Source organism: Anguilla rostrata, chromosome 18, assembly GCF_018555375.3.
Source record: "Anguilla rostrata isolate EN2019 chromosome 18, ASM1855537v3, whole genome shotgun sequence".
Classification (NCBI taxonomy): Eukaryota; Metazoa; Chordata; class Actinopteri; order Anguilliformes; family Anguillidae; genus Anguilla; species Anguilla rostrata.
In genome coordinates, this window is record NC_057950.1 from 15079740 (window position 1) to 15104611 (window position 24872).

The 24872-nt window shown below is 43.2% G+C and overlaps 1 protein-coding gene and 1 long non-coding RNA gene across 4 annotated transcripts; both read right to left on the reverse strand.

Moving 5' to 3' along the window:
• Window positions 1-723: 723 nt before the first annotated feature.
• Window positions 724-6817, reverse strand: LOC135245036 (uncharacterized). The gene is made up of 2 exons (XR_010327128.1): window positions 2852-6817; window positions 724-1906 (listed from the first exon to the last, which is right to left on the reverse strand). It is a non-coding gene; the product is annotated as an uncharacterized LOC135245036 (long non-coding RNA).
• A 4394-nt stretch (window positions 6818-11211) lies between these two features.
• On the reverse strand, window positions 11212-22966 carry LOC135244417 (mitoferrin-2-like). Of its 3 annotated transcripts, none has more exons than XM_064316667.1 (4): window positions 22424-22966; window positions 17418-17646; window positions 14265-14321; window positions 11212-13680 (listed from the first exon to the last, which is right to left on the reverse strand). In XM_064316667.1, exons 1-4 carry the CDS (start codon window positions 22763-22765, stop codon window positions 13160-13162), a joined length of 1149 nt encoding a protein of 382 aa, XP_064172737.1. In that variant the 5' UTR covers window positions 22766-22966; the 3' UTR covers window positions 11212-13159. The 3 variants fall into 3 exon arrangements, with proteins under 3 accessions (XP_064172737.1, XP_064172738.1, XP_064172739.1); XM_064316668.1 differs by lacking the exon at window positions 22424-22966 and adding an exon at window positions 22189-22218; XM_064316669.1 differs by lacking the exons at window positions 17418-17646; window positions 22424-22966 and adding an exon at window positions 15034-16464.
• Between the last annotated feature and the right edge of the window lie 1906 nt (window positions 22967-24872).

A 24872-nucleotide genomic window follows, 5' to 3' on the forward strand; every position in this document is an offset into this window, starting at 1 on the left:
GAATTACTCTAAATGTTTCTGAAAGAAAGTAACAGGAGCTCAAACACAGTGGAAGTTTGTTTTCTCACCTCTTGGTGTGCCTGGCGGGTTCAGAAGCACAATGGAGCCACATCCAACACTGGACAAATTTGATGACAATACCACAAAGCTATTTTCTAGCTGTGTCTAGGCGGGTTTCCAAAAAGGCCATTTGGAAAGTCCAAAAAGACACTTAGTACACTTGGACACTTTCTTGCAAAACAACAACCTTTTTAGGCGTAAAACCTCAATAAATTTGCTTGTCAGTGCATGACATTTTCAGCCTTTGTGCTAAAAAACATACGGTTTGTTTACGCAGGAGAAACAATTTGTACCCTTTCATGCAAGCCTAACAAACTATACACCGTTAGAAATGTAATTTAATTGGCGAAAATGCTTAAGGGGTTAAACACCAAGCTCCCAGACCTCCAACCCAATTTCCCCACCTGTCACAGCCAGATGAATCACTATCACCCTCCATGTGCTTTCAAGACCAATACAGTTTGCTATTAATTTGGTTAGAATATAAACACCATGATGTATTAGTCAGAATATTTGGAGCATGAATGAATGCTTTATGCGTTATATTTGTGGACTTCCTGACAGGTCATTTATCATTGACCTTCTGAACATGCTGTAGAACTGTAATATTGTAATGAACAGCTATAAGGAGGGCCTGAGCACATTTACACAATACAAGAAACGGACTATCCAGAATTATAATCCTGCACCAAAATTATAAAAATGTGCTTGAATACAGTTTTCGATAAAACAAATAATACAGAATGATATGATTATTGTAAACACTGGAAATGCTACAGTACCATAGTTAAGAAGGCTTGTTCTACTGTAAGTTAATGATGGCACAACTACGCAAGCTTAACACACAGCAATGAGTGACAAAATCACAAACATCAAAATTCTTTTAACATAATTCACACTCTGTACACATAAATACAACATATCAGCCCGAACAGACCCCATTTATGGACACCACCACATATAAATCTACGGGGAGGGACGTGCCTATTATCCAGACACAGGGCCACCTTTACCTAAGCTAATTACAATAAAATAAAAAAGGAACTGGATATGTGCACACCTACACACCTGTGTGTGTGCTGGTGCTACATTAATTTAACAATTAAACAAGTGCAATTTAGCAATAATTAATAAAGGTCAACTACAAGAGGAGGAGTTTAAGAACAAGTAGAACACCATGTACTCACCGCCATGCAGATTGCTTAAAATTCAAACATTGGTACCACCAAAATTTCCTTTTTTAAATGACATTGTCCATGCAGACACTGCATTTGTTTGGGTGTTTTGCTGTGGCAAAAGGCTGGAGGTTTTCAAGAGGTAGTATGATTAGGGATGGCTTGGGTGCTGCTGTGTGGCAGTTAGATGTGAGAAGTGCCCTAGAATGTGAAAATAGCAGAAAGGTCTCAGAGGAAATTAAGTCTAGAGCTTGTAATAATACTTCACAGCCTCAGACTATGGCCTGTATTTGGCAGTCATTTGTTTTCTTCACTCTTGAGAAAGTTTGCCTATTGAACTAATCTGATGAGATATTCGGTAAGATCAGTGTTTGGTGAGAATGATATCTTTTCCCTTGCTGGAAAATAACCAGACCACTTAACTCAAAGTGACAGAGAGGCCTGTGTTAAATGGACGACTTTCTTTTACTGGAATTAAAATGTAAATTTTTCCCCTCCTGGATGTTCAGTGGGTTGTGGAGTGTGGGAACGGCTCGTTTTCTTGGCAGAACCATGAAAATATTTCTGCACTGTCCTTGCCATAGAAGGCGCTGCAAAAGGACTGATATCCTCCAACCTGATACTTTTCCTCAGTGTGCATCTCAGCGTAGCGTCTCCCACTCTTCCAAGCCCTGTGAAAGGAATTTAAATGTTTTAATTGCTGCTGATAAGGGCAGACAAGCAGCACATTGAGAAAGGGCGATATGCAGGGACTTCCTATCAGCACAGTGATAGAGTCTTCACTTAGAGCCTCTTAGGGCTGGTTGTTAGGAGCAGTCTGGCGGCAGTTCCGCTCCCCCGCTCTGAAACAGAGTCCTGGCCTTGCTCTTGACTGGAAAGCTGAGTCTGTCTCCCCAAGGAGTGACACTGCAGTCAGGTAAAGTAAAGCCACCACCGAGGTCAAGGCCCCCTTACTGAAAGCTAGCCAATCAGGGGGGAGAAGACCCACAGGGAAGTGTCTGATCTTCAACTGGAACTTTCTGTCAGTGCCTTCTTGGCATGGCTGAGGTTTCAATATGCTTATTGTTAGCAACTGTGTTTGTTCAAATTATTTGGGACATGCAATAGCAAGGGGTTCTAATATTTCTACAGACAGTTCAAAATGTTTTTTTCAAGAAATAAATAGCCGAAAATGATAGCAGATCACCATCGGATTTCAGTGTAGTGACGCAGCTCACAGTTTGGTATGTAATGCTGACTGTTACAGTGCTAACAGTGATGGTGGTGGTTGTGAAAATGCTGGCTGTGGTCATCAGCTCTGCAGGACAGCCCATAATTACAGTAGAACCTCACAGATACAAATCACAGTTACAGACTGACAAGTCAACCAAATAGGGCATGCACATTTTGCCTTTACAAGCTCCTTATTATGGATTATCTGTTACTATCACTGACGCTAAAAGGTGGTCATCAAACAGAAACATTTTCCCTGTATAATAGAACTGGAAACACATGTCCCCCTCTATAGCTATGTTTCAGTGAGCACATTACATTTAATATGCATTGCAAAGGTATTGATCGCTAATGTAGTAGCACAATTCAAAACAGGTGACAAAGTGAAAGTTCAAAGTTCCTACCATCTGCATTTCACAGCAGAAATCGAGATTCGTCAGACCAGGCAATGTTTTTCCAATGTCTTCAATTGCCTAATTTTGGTGATTACGTGCCCACTGTAGTCTCATCTTCCTGTTCTTAGCTAACAGCAGTGGAAAAGCCTTCTGCTGCTGTAACCTATCCGATTCAAGGTTCAACACATTGTGCGTTCATATATATGGAGCTACTCAGCTCCAGGTCCTGCACGCCACAGTGTCTGCAGGTATTCACTCCAACAATGTACTACACCACCTGACTTCACTAATTATTTTACCTCCTTGGTTCAGGAAATAAGCTCATTAGTGAAATCAGGTGGTGCATAATTGGAGCAAATACTTGCAGATGCTGCAGCCTGTATCACCTAGCGATGAGTAGCCCTGCTTTATATACTGATTTACAGCCACATGATTTGCTGTTTGGATGAGCTGGTGTACTTTATAAAGGGGCCACTAAATGTTTAAACAAATTAAACAAAACAGTTTATATGCAGGAAAAACATTAACATTTCATAAATAAATAAATATATTGTACTATATTTTAAAAGGTTTTCTTCCAATTTAAAATTGCGTTTTAATATATTTATTTTTTCACCAGGATCATTTAAACATGTTGTATGAAACTGAAGCTGAGCTGAAACCCAGGAGAACCCTGAGTCTCAACACCTCTTGCAAACGGCAGATCCTCCCCTCTCCCTTTTGTGCTGCAAACCGAAGGCTTTGTAGGGCTTGTGTTAAGCTGACCAGTGCTGGCAGGCTCAGGTATTCCTGAGTGACAGGAAACTAGTGATGCTTTGAGGCTCAGGTTCAAAGTAGGGGGAAGCTGTTGCCTCCACTGCCCCTGAGCTGCACCTGTGCTGTCCGGACCCTACATGTCCTTTCCGCACCTCCCGAAGGAGACTGACCCAACGAAAGGGGGAGGGAGAGATTTGGTAAAGCGTTTGTCAGGGGGATCCTGTGGCCTTGTTTACATTCTTCAGGAATTCATCACAACAGAAGAGAAAGAAGAAGGGAAAGTTTGGTATTGGGAAAGAGAGAGTCCTGAACACCTGCAATTCCCCCCCAACCCCAAGATTCTGGTTTCGGTTGGATCCTTGACAGGATTAACCAATAACTGTCTGCAGTCCAGATGGGGGAAGTCCTGTGTCTTGTGCTAAATCACTTGACTAGTGGACAGCTGATGTTGGAGTAGGTTAAGACACACACACATTCCCACATGCTCACACATATATGGTCATTCACACACACACAAACACACACATATGCAGACACACACATGCTCAGCATCACAGACAAATACACACACACACACACACACACTCAGCCATAGTCACATACAAGCACACACACGTTCTACAACACAACGACTGCCAATGTCTTTTGTTTCCCACTTTAGTGTGTGCCCACCTTCTGGATCATCTTACATGGGTAGATGCAAACACATCAACACATCAGAAAGAGCGTAAAACCAAACAAACCCCTTCACCACAAGCAGTCTTTTCTCTCAAAGTCTGTCTTTGTGTTGTAGTGCCAGTGGTGTGTGTGGTGTTCATATATCCATTTTGTGAGCACAAAACGAAACACTACAGTGTCAAAACCTATAAACAGCTGGGTTTTGTGCTGGAAGCTGCATTTTCATTGCATGATTCTCTGGAATTAGATAAGTAGTGGGAAGTATCCAGTTTCTCACAACCACGCAGAGATCTTGAGCATCTGTAGGTCTCTAGGCTCACAGTGGTCAGGCCCACAGATAAACCAGCTGTATTACATCATTCCTCAGCCTGTTCCCCTGGGGGCCCTCTGAGCATCTTGTATTCCTGCTGTTGGAGAAATATCTGTAGCCCTCCCCCCGACTCAACACGCAGCCATCTAACATGCTTCACCCAGTAATGACAAGATCACTTTCTCCAGAAAATCTTGACTTCCTAAGATACAAATTTCCTCCTAATGTGTCTCAGGTTGCATGGTAAAACTGATTAAAGTGTTGCCTCACCTCTAGGAATCTTCTTAAATGTCTACAGCTGTGCCGACAGTAACCCCACTATAGTCACCAGTCCACACAGAATTGTCAGTGTAAAATGAACTCTGATATAGTAATTTTAACTGTAATAGAGTACATATTGTCCCTCATGTACCCTGTTAGAATTTATGTAACGCTGCTAGAGTTGATTTAACACATTTTGTTGATTTAACACACGTTCCATGAAAGGGTTAAGCATGAAGGTCAACATCAAGCATGAAAGGTCAAAAATAGCCACACAGAGATATCAGTTACAATAGCCATCTGTATGTTGCATTTTAGAAACTGTGATATAGGTCTGTGATACAAATCAGTGCTTCAAGTACAAATCAGTGTTTGTGAATCAATGTAAAATTATTCAAAATATAAATAAGCCCATGCCGAATCGCTTTATGATCCAACAATTCACTCTCATAAGTTGCGTTGGAAAAGAGTGTGAAAAATTGATTGATTGTAAAACAAAAGATATTACAATACCTTCACAGACAAGTCTAATTTAGAGGTTGTATTCAGCATGAGTTGTCACAGACAAGAAAAAACAGTTTTTCATTTTTTGGAAGCCATGACATATGACATGCTGGAAAAATACACTACCAAGTTCCTCATTGCAGCACTTCACCCTGAGCTCATGGCATGGCGCTTACCACAGTTTGTGTTTGGCATGGCCTTTAAAAAAAGCCTATCCCATCCCTGCAATGCCCTCCATCAACTCTGGAGGGCACACACTCCCAAATGCGTACAGCTGTTCATTCTGCAGTCCACCAGCTAAGCAGCACAGTCACAGCAATAGCAGCTAGACCATTGCTGATCAAAGAACAAGATCTCCATACACTACCAGGGAAACCCAAACCCGGCATATGCATAATTGTGACCTTTAAGGAGACTCACACGTGCATATTTCAGTGTGAAAGGGATTAATTATTGTAACTTCTTAATCATGGATTTGCTTTTTCTATATGCTTGATAGTGGTAAGCACAAAAATCCAATGGCTCTCTGGGTCTGTCTGTTACATCTCGCCAAGATAACCAGCCTATAGTCCACAAATATTTAACCGGGTTGGGTTAACCACCAGTGACAGGCAATCAGAAGTTCACCCCCATCTTGGTTCCTACCCCAGTCAGAGAGGTGTGGGATGAGGGGACGGGGGTGCAGTGACGTGGCAGCTACTCCATCCAGAAGCACCTCCTGCAGTGAAGTGTGGGGCAGGAGTGTCAGCCAGAAAAGGTGTCAAAGCCAGAGGAAAGAACAGGGAAGCACCTCATCCATCACCTCCTATATCTACATGGATGGGATTTTACTGATTAATCAGCAAATACTGATTTTCAGACCCTAAATGTGCTCACCAGGGGCAGATGACTTGCATATATCATAAGCACGCACATCTTTTGCAGACAGCTTTTGTGCTATTTTGACAATTGATAGCAAGTCACCAATATTCAGCAATAAAGTCAAATACTAGTGGCCCCCAGAGATATTTAGGGTCTGAAAACCAGTTACCCCTGATTAATCTGTTAAAATCAGTAGCTCTCCTTGAACAAGTGATGTATGAGGGGAAATCAGAGATATGGGCAAAAATACAGTGAAATGTATTTTGTGACAAAGTACAAAATACCTTCCAAATAAATTTATCTTTAAACTGCAATCAAAATGGTGGTGGCATAGATTGCTTTGCAGGTGGCACAGACTGTAAAAAAACAAAGGCAAGCAACCAAATGGAAGTATGTACATGTAAATACATATTAAAAATGCATGCTGACTGAATTCTGCCCACCCCTGCCAATCAAGGAAGTCTGAGCCTCGTTTCCTTTTCTAATCCCGGAGCCGTAGGCCAGAAGCTGTCATCTCTCAGGGCTCAGAAGGCAGTTTCAGCAGACTCAAGCACTTGGCGGTAGGGTTGCATTCTTTGGCACCTCGTCCCTCCCCCATAGGCATATGCATCTCCTCACCTGGCCGTTGCCCGCCCCCCTCCCCCAAAACACAGGTGCATGCGCCACACATGCCAGTGACCTGGGGCTTGAGTTTCTAAAACACAAACTCGCACCCCCTTGCAGGGTGTGTGGTGTCAGTCACTCCTGGCTTGTTTGCACAGAGCTTTTTTTTTTTTTTTTACAGCCACTGACTGAGTGGACAGCTGTATTAATGTGCTGTCGATTTGTTGGGTGCCTGTGTAAGAGGGTATTTGGGGTGACCTTGGAGTATTGCAAGCCTAGGTTGGCCTTACCCACACATGAACACAAAACTAATCATAGCTGTCCAAACAAAACAAGGCATGTCTTGTTATTTGTGATAAGGGTAAAATATATGATCAGCTTGTCTTGTATGGTTTGCACACCATTTTTAACACATGTTTATGCTACAAGAGGCAGTGGGGGCTGGTGGGAACAGGAGAGCTGGGAGACCCAGGAACTCCGATTCTGATTGTACAGATAAATGTATTTTAAAACAAGTCACTCAGACGATGTTAGACTGCACCGCGATGCATTAAAAAGGAGTTGTTGGTTTTCAGAAGACTGCAGATTTTTTCTGGGTTAAAGCAGGAGATTAGCCTGCAGATGACGCACAGGGCCCCCTGTTTTCTGTTCAGACGGTTTATTTGCGTGAGTCCTGCTGAGATAAGCACGGGAAAGCCACTAATGTAGTTGAGGAGCCCCACTCTGTCATGGATTATTTAGACAGAGCGGTTCTGCAAACTTCAACGGGCTGTAATCTGGATGGCAGGATTCTACATCCTGATCTTCGGGCTCTCTCTGGTCTGCCGGTTGGCCTCCTAGCCAAGGGGACGGTGTGTCTGGGGTTAACGTATACAGAGGAGCAGGGCGCCATACTGTCTCTCTCCCCCAGAGTCTGAATGGGCAGGGAGACATGATCGAACGCCCTGTCGAGGCAAAGACAGTGAGGCACCCATGAACTACCAGAGGAAGTCCAGCAGACAAAGAGATGCAAGTGCCAAAGATCACGCTAAGAATGACAAATTTCTACATTATTTTTCACCAAATGGCACTCAAAAATGCATCAGCTACCAAAATTCTGTTGCCTTTTCAGCTGCTGTTGTGACTCATAGTTTTTCATTCTCCACCACTGGCAGATAGACAAAGTTTTTTTTTATCCACAGAGTTTGAGCCCAACACAACTCCCCCCACCCCCTGCCCCCCCATCTCAGTATAGGTCTCTGCAGTGAGAGTCCTCCCTGTCAGCGTGTACTATCTTCAAGGCCAGCCTGTTGCCTTTATTTGGAGCAGTGCACACAACAGTAGGAGAATAGTGTGCTTCTCCCCCGCCACCAAAGCCAACGCGAGACAAAATTATGCCAAGAAAAACAAACGAACATGGGGGTCCGCGACCCCTTCCACAGCACTTTTGTTTGGCCAGAATGGGGGCACAGGTGTGCCCTGCCGAAGACTCTCCTCTTTTCAGGGATTGACTATTTTAAGACTCCTCATGTTCCTGGTGGCGGTGGGCGGTCGGGGCAAAGGGAGAGGGGGGTGCCTGTCAGGGAAAAACAGGCTTTGAAAGGAGAGATAAGAGAAAACGAGAGGTGTCGGCCACCGGGAATGAAAACAAAGGGGTGGGGAGGGCGTGGTGCATGGGGATCGGCACCGCAGCCCAAGGTAAATATGTCAGCCACTGCTCTGTGCCTGCAGGCCTGCCTTCCACCCCTGTCAAATCTATGTGTCAGCTCTTCTGATTAATAGAAAAAGCTGTATTGAAAAAAAAATATGTTGGGTCTTCTTTTGCCTCAAAGTGAAAATTAAGAGAAATTTCCAAGGCTGACGGGGCCCTGTCTGAGTGATGGACAGGTGTGCTGGATCTATACTACAAAACAAAATTCCCTGCTCCTGCACATTTTGTTGTACAATTTTGGAGGCTGGTGAAGACATTCTATAATTCAGTAACCCTTTCCTCCACCAAAAACTATTTTAAATGTCATTTTAATTTATTTAAATGAAACCACTAACTTTTTACTTACTAAGCGGCAGTCTTGTGTAGTCACCTTCCGCTTCATGACTGAGGCCAAATTCAAGTGCACTTTCGTTAGCATCTGGATGGGAGCCCTTCTGGGGAACTTACTGCTGGAAATTGCTTTGGTGGGCTAGTAGGGTGCAGTCCTACCCAACATTCTACTTGAGCTTGAACCTGCTTCGATCCAAGGGCATTGCCCACACTACTCCACACTATCTCACTGCAAAAATCAAACAATCAGAATGGTCTTGCCTTACCATCTGGCAACAAGGGAAGATTCCATGCAATACAGAAAACAGGCTGTGAAACTCCTATTACAAATCTGGATTTGCTTGTGGAGGTGTGGATATGCCAGACTGCTCTGAAAATCCAGGTTCTTCGTTCCATTTGCCTGGATTTGCTAATCAGCACAATTCTTCAGCCAGGAGGTAGAACTGATTAGTCAAATCAGCGGGCTGAGTTCATGAGTGGAAGAAACACATGGCAGGACTTCTACTTTCTGACCCCTGAACTTTCCACCTCTGCACCTTTGCTGGCAGGTGATGCTGATCTTACTACAGCTCAAACTGGCTGATGACGGGCAGAAACACATACAGGCTGGGGTCTGTCAGGAGCACCACAAATAAAGCAGACCTGTCCAGGTGTTGACTGACCCCCCAGCACTGTGTACAGCGATGAGTTTGAGAGTTCCATAAGCATTCTGGTGTCCATTATTCCTTTTTTTGGGGGGAGGGAGTTTCAAATTCCACAACCCATACACACCAAGGCATTTATCCATGGAACCCATTCATCCCTGTGTGTGTGCACGTGTGTGTCTGTGTGTGGCGCAGAGGCAGGTGCTGAGTCGAGGCCAAAGATCTAGACTTCACACAGTTGTGTTATGCATGCCTGTGGGACTGCGGAGATCAGGTTCACCCACCGCAGGGTTGGGGGGTGGGGGGGTGGGGGGGTCACATGCATCGGCTACCCCAGGGGGGAGCCATCAGCAGGTAGCCACTGGGTTGAGCTCTCCTCATTTGGGACAGTTCCAGTAAAGGTCACAGTCGCACCTGCATTTCAGACCAAACATTCTGCTCCAATTTAAAGCAGAGGTGCACCTCTTCCAGCAAGGCTTGTGTATTTTCTTATTTTCCAACCAATTAATCAGGATTATTTTTCTAAAACGGTGCATACACCAATGCTTGTTTATTCCTATACTGAACCACAGCTGCAGCTCATGGCTTTATAAAAACAATGAATTAAATTAACGAGGTTGATTAATCAAGAGCAGAAGTTGGCTTGAAATCCTGATAGAGATCAGTCCTTGTTGCGTACTCATTAAAATTGAACCTTTCTGCGGTCATATTATGGATGTGCCTATGTAGATCTTAATAGCTACGTGTATACACATTCAAGGGCCATTTCATTAGGTACACCTGCTTGTTAACAAAAACAGCTTGCTCCTCCAAATAGCAAATCATGTGCCTGCAAACTAAATATATAAAGGTTGCAGTTGTGGTGGTGAGGTTTAGCTGTTCTTTGACCTAACATTAGACTGGGCAAACTGTAGTGACCTAGAACAAAGACTTATGGACAGATCATTATTACCAAAATGATGACAAAAGGAAAGTGAGGAGAAAGAAAGGAACTGCTCATGATCCAAAGCAAAATGCCATCCAATTGGTTTTGTGGCATTTGGTTTGATCTGAGTAGACGAGATGTTTCTGTCCACTTTAGAATTCATCCTGTTGCTGATGTCAGCAGTCACTTCATCAATGAAATGAGCCAGTTCCAGTGGCAGCCATGCATGCTCAAGCCAGAGCAGTACCTCCATCATGTTTCACATAGGAGGGGCGGAGCTTTGGATCATAAGCAGTTCCTATCTTTCTCCACACTTCCCTCTTTCCATCACTCAGGTACAAATTAATACTGATGGTCTGCACTTTAACCTCATTCATGGTTTCATTTCAAATTCAATGATCTGGAGTACAGATCCAAAACAACAAAAATTGTGTCAGTCCAAATACTTTCTGAATGCACCGCATCTGTGTTTATATCCTCTGACTGCTGACCATTATTACTGAATGAACCTTGGTGGAGAATTCCAGCAAGATTAATTTTCAAGAACATGGACTACTACCCTTCACCAGTTATGTTCCAAGGATCCAATCCAGGGTGCAGCTAGACTGCCCAAACAAAGAAACACCTAGATATTCATTCATGATCCTCAATGACAGTACACCCTGAAAAAATAACTGGATATATTTGGGAGTAGGAAACAAAACAAAACAAAAAACAAACATAAAATAGTACCCAAGAATGCTCCAAGAATGGCAGTATGCTCTAATGAAAGTCTGCATTCAGGCAAAATGAAGACGTGAGACCGTGTCCCAGATTGAGCAAGCAGCTTTCACAAATTTACTGCTCACTTTATTGAGAGCTGACAAGGGTTTAAGGGCAGTCAGACAAGAATCAATATGAGCAAGTCCATTCATAATCAACAAGAAGGTGGTTCAGCCCAGGACAACGCAGACATATTTGAAATATTTCCGATGACATAAACAATGACAGCAGCCTCTACACTCAAAGATACTAACCTCATAACCTGATGCTCCCAGGCTATAACACTGCCTCCACTGGCAGATGAGCAGAACATCCACACATCCACAGAAGCTATATTTGGTCTGGTCTGACAGCAGTACTGCCATACATGTCATCTGCCCCAACATTTGCAGTGAATAAAATTTCACACATCAGCCCCATTGCTGATAAACCAAGGGGTCCATTTCTGAGAATAAATTTAAAATGTAGTAAAATAAATTGTAGAAAATTTTGACTTTCCTCATTGATACTTAATATATACAAGGTAACTGCACCGTAATCTGATGTTATTGTATTTGACCAATTCCTCCACTGTAGCAATGTAAAAATTTTATATGTTAAATTGTGGTTCTATAGATACCTTTCACTCCAGTTCCTACAACAGAAACATGCCTCAGCTACACTGAAAACTGGCATGGCTGCTACACCAGGCTTTCCAATGATAAAAAAAAAATGCATCACACATAAGACATGGATATTTAGAGGATTAGCGTGCTAAAACTGGCCATATTCTTTCATTATACTTGTGATCAATTTACTATCAAAAATGGATTGTTTGGATGACGTTCGCCTTTACCTTTCTCAGTTCTACCTTGCACACTGAGAGCAATTAAATTTTAATATGCCTATGTGAACAATGTTTAAGAAAAAAAAACTGTAGCTTTGTGAAGCACACATCTCTGCAGCTAGTACAGTGGTCAGGCAAGGGCAGAGGTACAGTAAGGCATTGCCTCTGTAATACTAACGTTGCAAGCTCAACAAAGCAGTGGCTACAACTTGACTCAACAGGTCACCTGTCAGTACTGCTGTCAGAGAGCCTTCCTGCCTGATTACATGTGATTACAAGTCACTTCAGTGCAGCATCGCAGTGTAACACTTTCTCCTAGTTTGGCTATTCAGTTAACAGATTTTTTTGTTACAGAGGGGTGAAAATATGTAGTATAATTACATAAAAATGAATGTATTTTTCTTACTGTCCCATTCAGTGCTATTGTGTAATCCCATAAAAGAAATATACTGCACTGTTGACACCTGAATTCCAAACAATCCAATAAATTAAGTTATATGCCAATAACTTATATAAAAATGTTCAATTTAATTTTAAAAGAGGAATCAAAAACTCATTCACAAATGCATATTCAACCTCTTAAGTGCAACATAATTCCTGATTTAGAATGTAAATGGCAAGAACAATGTGTATACCTTTCTCCTGATGCATCTTAGCAGCTAGGAATCTTCAAGTGGCCACACTACAACATCAAGTTAAAGCTCAGAAAGTGATCTGTTCCCTAACAATTTGCGGTCTGACACACTTTATTTCTACATTTCGCTTAGAGAGCTTCTATCTGCCAGAGAGAATCACAGCGCCTCTGGGTGGCAGACAGGGGAAATGCTACAATCTTTACAGTGGACTTTGGAGTAAAAAAGTGCAGAGGCTGATGATGCCTCAAGCTAAATTCTAAAAAAAATACTGCGATTAAATATACCTTGTAATAATTATGCTTCTTCGTTTGCTAAATCATGTACAGAGCTCTCTCGTATCGACTTTGTCTGATAAGGAGTAATAAGGAAGGATTTTGAGGACTTTGTGCGTTTAGTGGATTATTGTATTCAGTCCTGAAAAACGTCTTGGTTGCCTCGGCTACCATACAGCAGCCTCTCCGTGGCAGCTGGGACGCCCGGGGCAGGGTGGGGCTAAGGTGTCGGTCAGGGGAGGAGCTATTTCACCCCATTCCTAATCCCGCCTCCTCTTCTCGTGCTGGTGCTTGGTGATGACGTATTTGAAGAACTCGTAGACCGACCAGCTAATGGCGGTGGAGGGCATCTGGTAGATGATGCGCGCCTGGACGCCCTTGAAGTAGGCGGGCAGGCCGCCCAGCCTGTAGACCGTCCGGAAGGCGTGGGCCAGGCCTGAGATACTCCCGCCGGAGTTGAGCGAGTGCAGCGCCAGGGACTCCTGCGTGTTCAGGAGGGTCTTGCAGACGTCCAGCGGGGTGGTGGCCGCCGCCGCGATGGCCCCCGCCAGCGCCCCCGAAACCACGTGCGAGGATGGGTTGTACTGTCTCTGGGGGTTGAGCGCCTCCTGCAGGTACTCGTAGGTCATAAAGTGCAGGGCCTGGAAGGGCACGTTCATGGTCAGCTGGGTGGTGTAGCTGCGGTAGAAGGCCCCGGCGCCCTCCTTGCGCCAGATGGCGCCAATACAGTCTAAAACGCTGCGGTACGGGGAGTTGTACATCTGCATCCTCTGCTTCACCACTGACAGGGAGGGTTTTCACCAAGAGAGGAGGAAGAAGCAAAAAGACGAATTAACGAAAGGATAGGGTCCAATCAAAACGCCTGTAAACGCAGCTTGAGCACACATGCCACTGAAAAAGCAGAGCAGAGCCAGCGCACTTTGACTTTTGTTCACTGCAGCTCAAGGTGAGCAGAGGGGTCAGAGGTCAACACTGCCCCTGTAGGCTCAAAGAAACCCTGCAGCCAACAGACAGGTTCTGGGCCCTGACCTCTGACCCTGAGCAAGGGGCAGATGCACGTGCTCTAGCTTGGCCCTTCCCCTTCCAATGAGGCAATAGGAATAGGACGGGGAACCCCATTCGCTCTTGAGGCATGGCAGTTTGCTGCTCGAATACTATAATTTACACATTCTATATGCGGCTTTGTCTAGTATACATTATCCAAAAACATTACTCTGCATAACTCAGTATAAGTTCTGTCATACTGAAAAATAAAAATGACAGGGCCTATGTAATACACAAGTGTGTTCAGACTCACAGTAATAAAACAGTTAGGTCTCTCCTGCATGTCTTTGCATATGAAGACGATGTTTAAACTGGTTTTACCTTCAGCTGGATTCATGACGGCATCGTGAAGCAACGTGGCCACACACCCAGCCGCCCCTGCAAAATAAACTCAGAGGTGAGACCAGAGGCTACGAGGGGGCACACGGGTGCCTCGGGACTGCAGTCACAGCACCCATGTGGGGCGGATTCATTTGGACAGCACCCATGTGGGGCGGATTCATTTGGACAGCACCCACGTGGGGCGGATTCATTTGGACAGCACCCACGTGGGGCGGATTCATTTGGACAGCACCCATGTGGGGCGGATTCACTTAGACAGACAGCCTGGCCTGTCCGTGCTTCTCAGAATTACCAATAAAGCTGAACCCCTGCAGCGCTTAAAAGACGTGCGCATGACTACTGAAGGGGTGGAGAGGAATCGGGGGACCATAGGCAGCAGGTTAAATATTCCTGTCACTGCAGGGGAACACATGTGAGTGAAAAATCCAGAACTAGAGTGAAGGTGTATTTAATGGTTTTTATTTCCATTTCTTGAGTATGAGATGTTGCCAATGTCACAAGATTGCAGTACTGTGTATCTCAGCCCAGGCCACTATAGAATGTCTTTACAGAGGTGGGGAGACAAATAAATAACAATAAATTTGTAGGGAGCAGGAGCACTTCCTGAGCTTCACGCAGGAATGGGCTACAGTGAAGCTGTATGGGACAGGGGTGGGAAGACTGAAGCAAATGAAGACGACTCAATGTCTTCACTAAGAGAACAGCACCGCCTGGTGGAGGCCATCTGCCAGTGTCGAAGCACACTTACCGAGTCTCTCCCCCCACCTGGAAGAAGGGGGAAGGAAGGAAAAAAAATAAACAGGAGAGAGGAAGAGAACAATGCACATGGACCCATCGGTTAGACCAGTGGAACAGTACTTGGGAAGACCATGGTACAGTGCGTCTCACCCTAGGACCTGGAAAACCCCAGTGTATGCTGGTTTTTGTTCAAGCCCTACTTGTAATTCCCTAAGAATCAATTTCTTAGGATTCACAGATACATTACAACGAATGAACATTCCATATTCATTTAAGGGCTTTTACTCAGTCAGATCAAGTCTCAGATAACAAATGCTTTCATTTTCAGCAAGCTGCCATGGCAAATGATTCCTTTCAGAAGAGCTCTCATTTTATTTGGATGCATGTAATGTAATTCATTCATTCACCTACAGGTGAATAAGGCCTAAATGACCTCATTGTTGAACTTTTGAACACCTGGTACTGGAAACAAAACCATATGTGAAAAGTGAAGAATTCAAGGACAAAACAAATGGAAATCAGCATACATAGGAGTACTCCAAGGACCAGGGGTATAGAACCATTGCACACTTGCATCACAGTGTGCAATGGTTCCCTAGACCTCACTGCCTCTGTCTCCAGTGTTCCGTCCTGGACTTTGTGCTCGTGTCACTTTACGGGGGCACACACCATTTCCTCACTGTAAACCACAGACTCATGATCCTGCAGCGTTTCCATCACACCGGGACTGAGGCAATCCCAAACACAGAAATCCACCTCATGCAGTGTGAATGGCATAAATTAACTAACAGGATAACTAACAGGTTCCTTAGACCAAAACAAAAACAGCTTCACAAGGAAGAAGCAAAATCAGAGTGCACTTTGCAGAGAAAGTCAGAAGGGGGCGCAAAAGCTCAAAACAGTTTCTGCTCTGACAGTACTGCCTTGTAAGGGTACCAGGACCAGCAAGCCCAGTATCAAATTTCTTAAACAAGACGGCGCATGATCCAAACATAAAAAACCAGGAAGGTAAAGAGAGCAGAGAACGTCCGCCATTATCTGCTGTTCCCTTTGAGAAGGGCTGGCGACGTGGCCAAAATATCATATGATATTTTCCATATTGTTGACGGTATGATGGTATTTGACAGTATTTGGTTTTGCAATACAAATTACACACCAGGTAAACTGAAATACACCGGAACTATAGAAAAATGAGAATGAATCAAAATTCAGAAATAATTTTAACTGTTTATATTAGGGAAACAAACACTAAACGGTGTCCAAAATAAATAACATTAAAAAATTGGACAGCCTAGGAAAAATAAAAAACCTAATTTGCAACCTGGAAATGCTAGCAGACTATACATTTATAAGTTTGGAATTAAATGGAAAGTCATACTTCCAGATAGTGCTATAAAGCATGCTGAAAGTTATCAAATTTTTTAAAAAGCATAATAACAATCATTACCGTCATACAGTTTTTTCCCCTTCAATCACACCCAATAGATTAGCAAACATCCAAGCTTCAGAGGCCATGTGAAATGCTTCTGGAACAAAACCCAATACCAGTCCTTTTTACTGGGTGCTGATATGACACGACATCCCCTCAGCAGCAAGGTCTTGCAGCTCCCATGTGATCGAGAAAAACACATCACATGATCACAGAGAAGAAAGATAATTGTTGATAGGCTTACAAAGATTTGTTCATTTCAGACTACAGCGACACGGGTCATGCACTTTGCTTGTACAGACAGAAGCAAAGCTTTCCCAGCTGCAGTTCCTCAGAGTTGTTCTGTGCGGTTTGGTTGCAACAAGCAAAGTATAAAATGTTTGCTTGCCCAAATGGCCCCTCCTGTTTTAATTAAGGAAAAACCACTAAATGAAACAAAGAGGTGTGTGGTTTTTTTGAGGTGGGGAATGGTTATCCATTTATTTCTGGATGTTATAATGCATTCTAATGCCAAAGGAGCAAGGCCCAGTCAAGTGAGCTAGGGCCTTTGCGGCTATGGCTACAGAGGACACTCATGACCTGATATTCCGGTCCCCAGGTTAACAGAGAAAGAACCCCGGGTTCTTTCTCCCCGGGTAACTAAGAACACTCTGGGTACTAGTCAAGTCCCTCACACATAATGCTGTCTTCTAAACTACATGCAACCATGTCCATCTGAGATCCTGTTTTCCAATTTCCCTTTTTCCACACAGGACACTGTAGCTACAGTGCATTTGGGCATGAAAGGGCTGAAACGTGCAAATATATGCTGCCGTTTGTCTCTCTTAGTGGATGTTCATGCATCTGTGTATGCCTGTGCACACTCACGTACACCAATGCATGCGTGCCCATTCCACGCGTCAGTGTCTGTGTGCACATGTGTCTGGGCATACACGTGTGTGTGCTTGGAAGGGGGGCAGCGGTACCGTTGGCCACATGGCTGTTGCCTCCTGCGTGGATGACATCACTCAGTGTCTTTTTAAGCCTCTCGTAGCAGGCAAAGTAGAGGGCGTGAGCTGGCCCTGCCCCCACCGCAGTAACGTTCAAACCGCGCATGGGCCGCCAGAAGCCCTCAGTCCTCACAATGCGCCACAGTGCCTCCATCACGTTACGATAGCGCGCCGCCGGCTCGGGCTGCAAGCTCTGCATCCGCGTCTGAGAGAAGGACAGAAATGGGGGGAGGGAGAGTTGGAGAGAGTTCAGTTCAGGCCTAGCCATCAATGACTTGTGAGTGACTGCCTTGGTATTTTATTTCTTCATTTAAGAATTTGCACAAAAAGAACAAACAACACAGAAACAGAATAGGCAGAGTAAAGAAAAAAAAAAAACAAAAGCAACGTGGCCTGTCCATGATGCAAGTTAGATTAAAGTCAAGAGGCATTCCACTTATTTTAGCTCTAGAACAATATGTGCAGTGTGCCACTTTAAACCGTATGGGGCTACAGCTGCATAACAGTTACCGGTTACAGCTGCAGCCATTACACTGTTGACCACCTTCACATGATGTACCGCAGGCCAAGATCGTAATCAACCAAGAAACTGTAAACTGACCACAAAATTACTGTGCTCAGTGTGCTGCAATGGCCATCTCTTTAGACCTGAACCTGATCAAAAATGTGTAGTTTGAATTGCACAGCTCTCGAAACTAAACCAAAACACAGACAGCCAAGCTCAAAGAGCAGTCCAGAGTCCACGTTCGCACCATTATCCAGTGGCTGCTCATGAACAGTGGATAAGCCTGGCACTTTAACAATAAAGTACCTCCATGAGCAGAAAGTGGTCAACAGGCCTTGTGTTATCATAGAAATTCTTGAATGGACTGCTTGGGACTGTGAGCTTTGTGAGTCTGTTGCTGAATAATTCACAAACACAGCCAGAGGAAATGTGCAAGCAGGCATGACTGTGCATGGGGGGAAATTTCAGCACTTTTACAGTGAAGGTGATTTATTTTGGGCAGCTTAGATAAACATGACCCTAAATAACAGGGACCACCACACACATGGCAGCATGGATACGAATGAACCAAAATAACCACACACAGACGTGCATAAAATGTGCAAAAATGTGCAAAATCACTGCTGTACACTGCCACACAGGAACATGAGACACTGGAACAGCTGTTCAGCTCTCTTCAGCACAGAGCTGTTTCCCACTGATCAGACCTCTTACTCCCACTGTTTTAACAGTCTACCGGTGAATAATTACGATTGGAGCCTTGGAGTGGAAGAGGATAACATACTAAGTTTAGTATGTGTGAGATAATGCAAACAGTATGTGTATCTGTATCGGCCAAAATAGGCTCCTTCGGAGAATGGTGGAAACTGAGGACGTTTACAAAGCACAGATTACAAAAATAAAATCAGAATGTTCTAAACACATTCTTGGAACAAGAATTCGCTAGAGGGCGTGGTCATGGCAGACCTTTGCTATGGGGTGTGGTCATGGCTAGTTAGCTAGTTCAGCAACTTGGTTTAAAATGATTCATAAAATGTATTGTGATTCAGGATGTATTAAACACACTTATGCATCCAGTTATCCCCTCCCCCCACCAAAAATACCTAGTTGATACTGTTCAAAACTCATATATATATATCACACACACGCACACACACACCAAGGCTCGAGACTAATGGCGTCCCGACATACCGGGGATGACTTAAAAAAAAAAAAACTTTTAAAAACCGTTTGGGACAAGCAGAAATCATCCCTGGAATGCCTTCAAGAAAAAAGGTAGAAAAAAGTTAAATGATGAGTTAAACAGTGACACTCAGTCAGCCGTTTCTAATGTTGATGGTCACCAGCATTAGCCTACCCAAAAAAAAAAACAAAACACTTGAATGTAGCTGTTATACGGTGCCCTCCGTAATGTTTGGGGGGAAAAAATCTCGATTTGGCTCTGTACTTAAATATTTTTGATTCATAATCAAACAATTCACAAGTGGTTAAAGTGCAGATTCTCAGCTTCTAAGTATTGTTTACACATTTGCTTTCACCATGTAGGAATGACAGCACTATTTATACATAGCCCCCAAATTTCAGGGCACCATAATGTTTGGGACAAACAGCTTCATATGAGTTTTTTATTAGTCAGGTCTGTTAAAATGCTTTGTTAGTGCAGGTATAAGAGAGCTTTCAGAAACTAGTCTGGATTCTAGGCTTTTGGAGTTGGTTACTGGTGTTAAAGTCAAGGAATCCATTATGAGGCTGAGTAATAAGAAAGCAAAAAAGTCAGAAACATAGGCCAAAACTTAGGCTTACAAAAATCTAAATGTTTGGAAGATCATTATAAGAAGAAAGCAATCACTGGTGAGCTCAGCAATCACAAAGGGCCTGGTAGGCCAAGGAAGACCTCTACAGTCAATGACATAAGAATTCTCGCCATAATGAATAAAAAACCCCAAACACCTATCTGACAGATGAGAAAAACTCTTCAGGAGGCAGGTATGGGTGGGTCAGTGACTACTGCCTGCAGCAGACTTCAAATACAAAACTACAGAGGCTACACTGCAAGATGCAAATCACTAGTTAGCTGCAAAACCAGCATGACCAGGTTACAATTTGCTAAGTACCTAAAAGAGCCTGCAGAGTTCTGGAAAAAGGTATTGTGGACAGATGAGACCACAATTCACTTGTATCAGAGTGATGGCGAAAGCAAAGTGTGGAGGACAAAAGGAACTGCCCAAGATGCAATGCACCCCCGCTCATCTGATAAGTATGTTGGTAGGGGTGTTATGGCTTGGGAATGTATGGTTGCCACAGCTACTGGCTCACTTGACTTCATTGATGATGCAACTGCTCCTTGCGGCAGAATGGATTTTGAAGTGCACAGAAGCATCTTATCTTACCTCAAGTTAAACCAAATGCCTCTAAGCACATTGGACGGAGCTTCATCCTACAGCAAGACAATGATCCCAAACATACCGCTAAAGCAACAAAAGAGTTTTGCAAAGCCAACTGCAACTTTGAAGTTCTTGACAGGATACTGACTCAATCTGAATCGAACTGAACAAGCATTTTCATATGCTGAAGAGAAAACTGAAGGCTATTAGCCCCCAAAACAAGCAGGAGCTAAAGATTTCTGCAGTACAGGCCTGGTAGAGCATCACCAGAGAAGATACTCAGCACCTGGTGATGTCTATGGGTCAAATATTTCAAGCAAACATTGCATGCAGAGGATATGCGACAAAGTACTAAACCTGACTACTTTCATTTACATAACATTCATATGTCTCAAACATTATGTTGCCCTGAAATGGGGGGCATGTATAAAAAGTGCTATAATTTCTACACGGTGAAAGCAAAATGTATATAAAAAATACCCCTTAATAAGAGCTGAAAATGTGCACTTTAAGCACATGTGAAATTTTTAATTACAAATCTAAAATTGTAGAGTACAGAGCCAAATCAAGAAAAAATATGCATTTGTCCCAAAAGATATGAAGCTCCTCGTTTATTTTCACAAGAAAACGTGGTTACTGCTACCAATAGGCTACTAGTAATTCTAGTGATCTGCTCGACAAATTGTTCGGCATTTAACTCCTAATCCCCAAATACCCATGCTATAGTAACAGTAAACACTTCTCCCGCTGCCAAAATGCCGATGATTACTGCACAGAAAGAATTAGGCTACGGTAGCCTACTCTTTAGTGACCGACTAGAAAGAAACGTAAAAGCGACCTACATTAGCCTATCTAGTGATCTGGAGACGTTTTATTGCAGATAGCCGCCAATTCTGTATATTTTGACATCAATGCCACGAAAAAGCAACTTGTGTATGGCACCCATTTACATATGCAGACACAATCGCGTGTACACTAGCTTAAGTTTTAAAAGCTAGTTACCAAACCAAACTGCAACGGGACATTTTCAATGGTCAGTCCCGGTCAGACAAGGCCGTGACGGTGTAAAGTACAGAGCCCAGCAACACACACGTAGAGAACAGGCAAGGCAGTCAAGCGGACTACGGGCTCAATGTTTCGTGATTGATAGTAGGCCTTGCAAGCAACGAGATTGAATTTAAAACAGCTACCAAACCACTGGACTAACTTAATTCAGCTTGATATTTTACTTTACTAAATGATCTGCCATGTGGATGACCGTCCAAGGAAATATGAAACAAACACTTTTTTAAAAAAATCACTGGCGCTCGGGACAGTTAGCCAAGTCAGCTACACATGCAAGCCAACTAACGTTATTGGCTAGCAAGCCATCTAGCAACAGCTCTCCTGAGCAACACTGTAGCAGGCTATGTCTGTGTATCGGTTACTTTGTTCATGCAATAACAAACTAAAAAGCGGTCGACTAAACTGGCTACCAGTGTACTGTATCGTGCCGTTAGGCCATCAACCTAGCTATCTAACGTAACTTAGCTATCCAAGTTAACCGTCTACGCCACCACCTGTTTTTCAGTGTCTGTTTATGGATATTGTCCTTGATCATTTAAACGTTAACTGTTTAGCAAGTAAACGATGTAGAGATACACAGTGATTTGTTTTACCAACATTAGCAATATAGCTAGCTACATACTTAGTCTAATTGAATTAATCCCTAAACGACGACGAGCCTTGCAATAGCAATTGACGGGCTGTTGAGGAGATCCGGCTGCACATACCCCATACGGTTTGCTAAACATAAATAAATAAATAATAATGATAAAATAACCAAGTGGGAATTATTTAAAGAGTTACTATTAGCTACCCATTCATTTGACATGGAAGTGGCCAGCAAACAAGTAGGCACATCAGTCTATCAAGCTAACGTTGCAAATGTTAATAAAGTGATGCATGATAGTCCGTTTCGACCTTGCCACTGCCAGGCGGTTGAACCACGCTAGTTATCGATATGCTAACATTGGCTAGCTAGCCAGAAGGTGTCACGCCGAAAACATTTCTATGACATCGTTTCTGTGTGTGGCACGAAATCCTCAATTTACCTTGACACAGTCGATTGGAAACATCAAACAGTGTTCCATGATTCCGGCGACAGCTCCAGCTAGCATGTAGGTACTAGTGGAAGCACCCTGAGGCAGACCTTCATAGTCCGGTTCGGGGATTTCACGAGTCTCAACAGGGCCGTGCAGTTGAACAGCCTTAAAGTCCGATTCCCCTCCAATCATAGGGGATATGCTTCCTACAATTCCCTCTGAAATACCCCAAAATCTGCCACCACCGAGCCATCGAATTTCTGCACCGGCTGACGCTCCTGCGACTCCGCCGTCCCTGCCTGGGGTCTCTGCTGACATTCGCCGTCTGCTCACAAAACCCTCCGCTCCCATTAGGAACCCAATTGAGTGTCCTTTTGGTCAGTGTTGCTTTTTTTAAATAAAATGCCTTTTTACTTGTATGTCATCATCCACCCCAAATGTTTCTCTAGGCTAATTTTTGGACGCCTTCCTCCCGGCGCTTGCAACTCTGGGAGGGCAAATATGTAAGACGATGAGCAGGCCGCCTTAGGCAGCCAGAGCAAGGTACCGCCCAGAAAAAATATGACCCCTTGTGAAAGGTCCAAATGGGAGGGCTTGACTTGACACTAGGTAAAAATATCCCGCACTATTCGACCGCACATCTGTCAATCAGACACACATGTCCCATTATAACTGGTATTTGTTATTTAGGCTAAATATTCAGAAATATTGGGCAGAAATATATTTTGATGATAAAGTAAAGCCTGATGTAAAATCCAGGTTTCATAACTAAAATTGACTTCATAACCTTGTTTTAACCATGAAAAATAATATAGAAATTGTATAATAACCAGACTGGTTAATGCTGCCGACACTAGTGTGACGGGTCTAATAAGCAAAAAACAGAGGTTAGACTGTTTTACACATGTCAGTATTTCTAAATATACAACTATCAATTCCTTACGGTCAATATCGCGATAGCATTAACTTTAGCATAGGTAACTTTGTTTGCATTATTGCAAAATATGCCATTATTGATCTGACAGTAACAATGTGGCTTTTACTGCGTCTGCACCCTCTATAGAACAAGGTACATATACGTTAAAACTGTACTACTCAGTTTGGTTCATTTTGACCACACCATTTGATTTTATGTATAATGTCTGTACCTGATGAAGAAATAAAATGTGTTCACTGTTTACAGTATTCATTCTCACATAATTCGTTAATAGGCAATGACCAAGCGGGTTGCGGTTTTAGCGTGGTCTCACGCAATTAAATGGCAGCTGCCCTGCTAGATGCGCATTGTTTTAGGATAAGTGACTACAGGACAGCGGTTCCCAAACTTTTCTGGCAAGTGATATTGATTTCAATGTGATCTTGTCCTGAAGAGTTGTTGGATTTACGGTACGGTTATAAATTTCATTGAAGTTGAAATTTATGTAGACCGTAAATCCAACACCACTTGAAAGCAGCATTAAAGGCTGCATTCGGTTGGCCTTGTCAACATGTAAAGATAGAAAATAATCACATGACTAAGTTGTATATAGAATAGGCTCATTCCAATCGCTTATTTTATCCATCCTTGTCTCCTTGGTCCTTGCCTGGTTTAGAAATGGACTGAACTCTGCCATCTTCAAGGACATTCCAACCCATTAAATGCTCTTTGAAGGAGCTAGGGGTGAGGAGCTATGAGACTCCCTAAGGATGCTTGCGCAAGAAACAGGAGTGCCTCTGTTGCAGAAGTATTTTTTTCAGAAAGCGTGACCTACAGTGGCATGAAAAAGTTTTCTGATTTCCTCTATTCTTGCTTATTTGTCTTACTGAATATTTTAAGATCTTTAGACAAAATGTAATATTAGACAAAGGGAAACTAGGTAAACACAAAACATTGTTAAAATAATTACTTCACTTATTTAATGAACAAATGGTCAAACTCATATCGCCCATGTGAAAAAGTAATTCCCCTCATTAAATCAATTAATCAAATATTGTACCTTACCATCAGAGTGAAGTAGCCACCACAGAGTTTCTACCAGCACGCTACGCCACAATCAAAGGAAATTCCAGAAGAGATGAGAGCAAAAGTTGGTGAAATATGTCAGTCAGGAAAGGATTAAAAACTTATTTCTTAGACTCTGAGACTCCCCCAAACCACAGTAAGTGCCATTATCCCCAAATGGAGAACACTTGGAACAGCGGTGAATCTTCCCAGGAGTGACCAGTCTGCCAAAATTTTCCAAGTGTGCGGAGACATATCCAAGAGATCACATAATATCCCAAACAACATCCAACGAAATGCAAGCCTCTCTTGCCTCAGCTAAAATCAATGTCATTGTCTCCACAATAATAAAGAGACTGGGAAAAAAATGGGATTCATGGGAGAGTAGCAAGGCGGAAGCCACTGCTAACCAAGAGAAACATCAATGCTTGTCTCACATTTGCAAAAAAGCACTTGGATGATAATGTTCTGTGGACA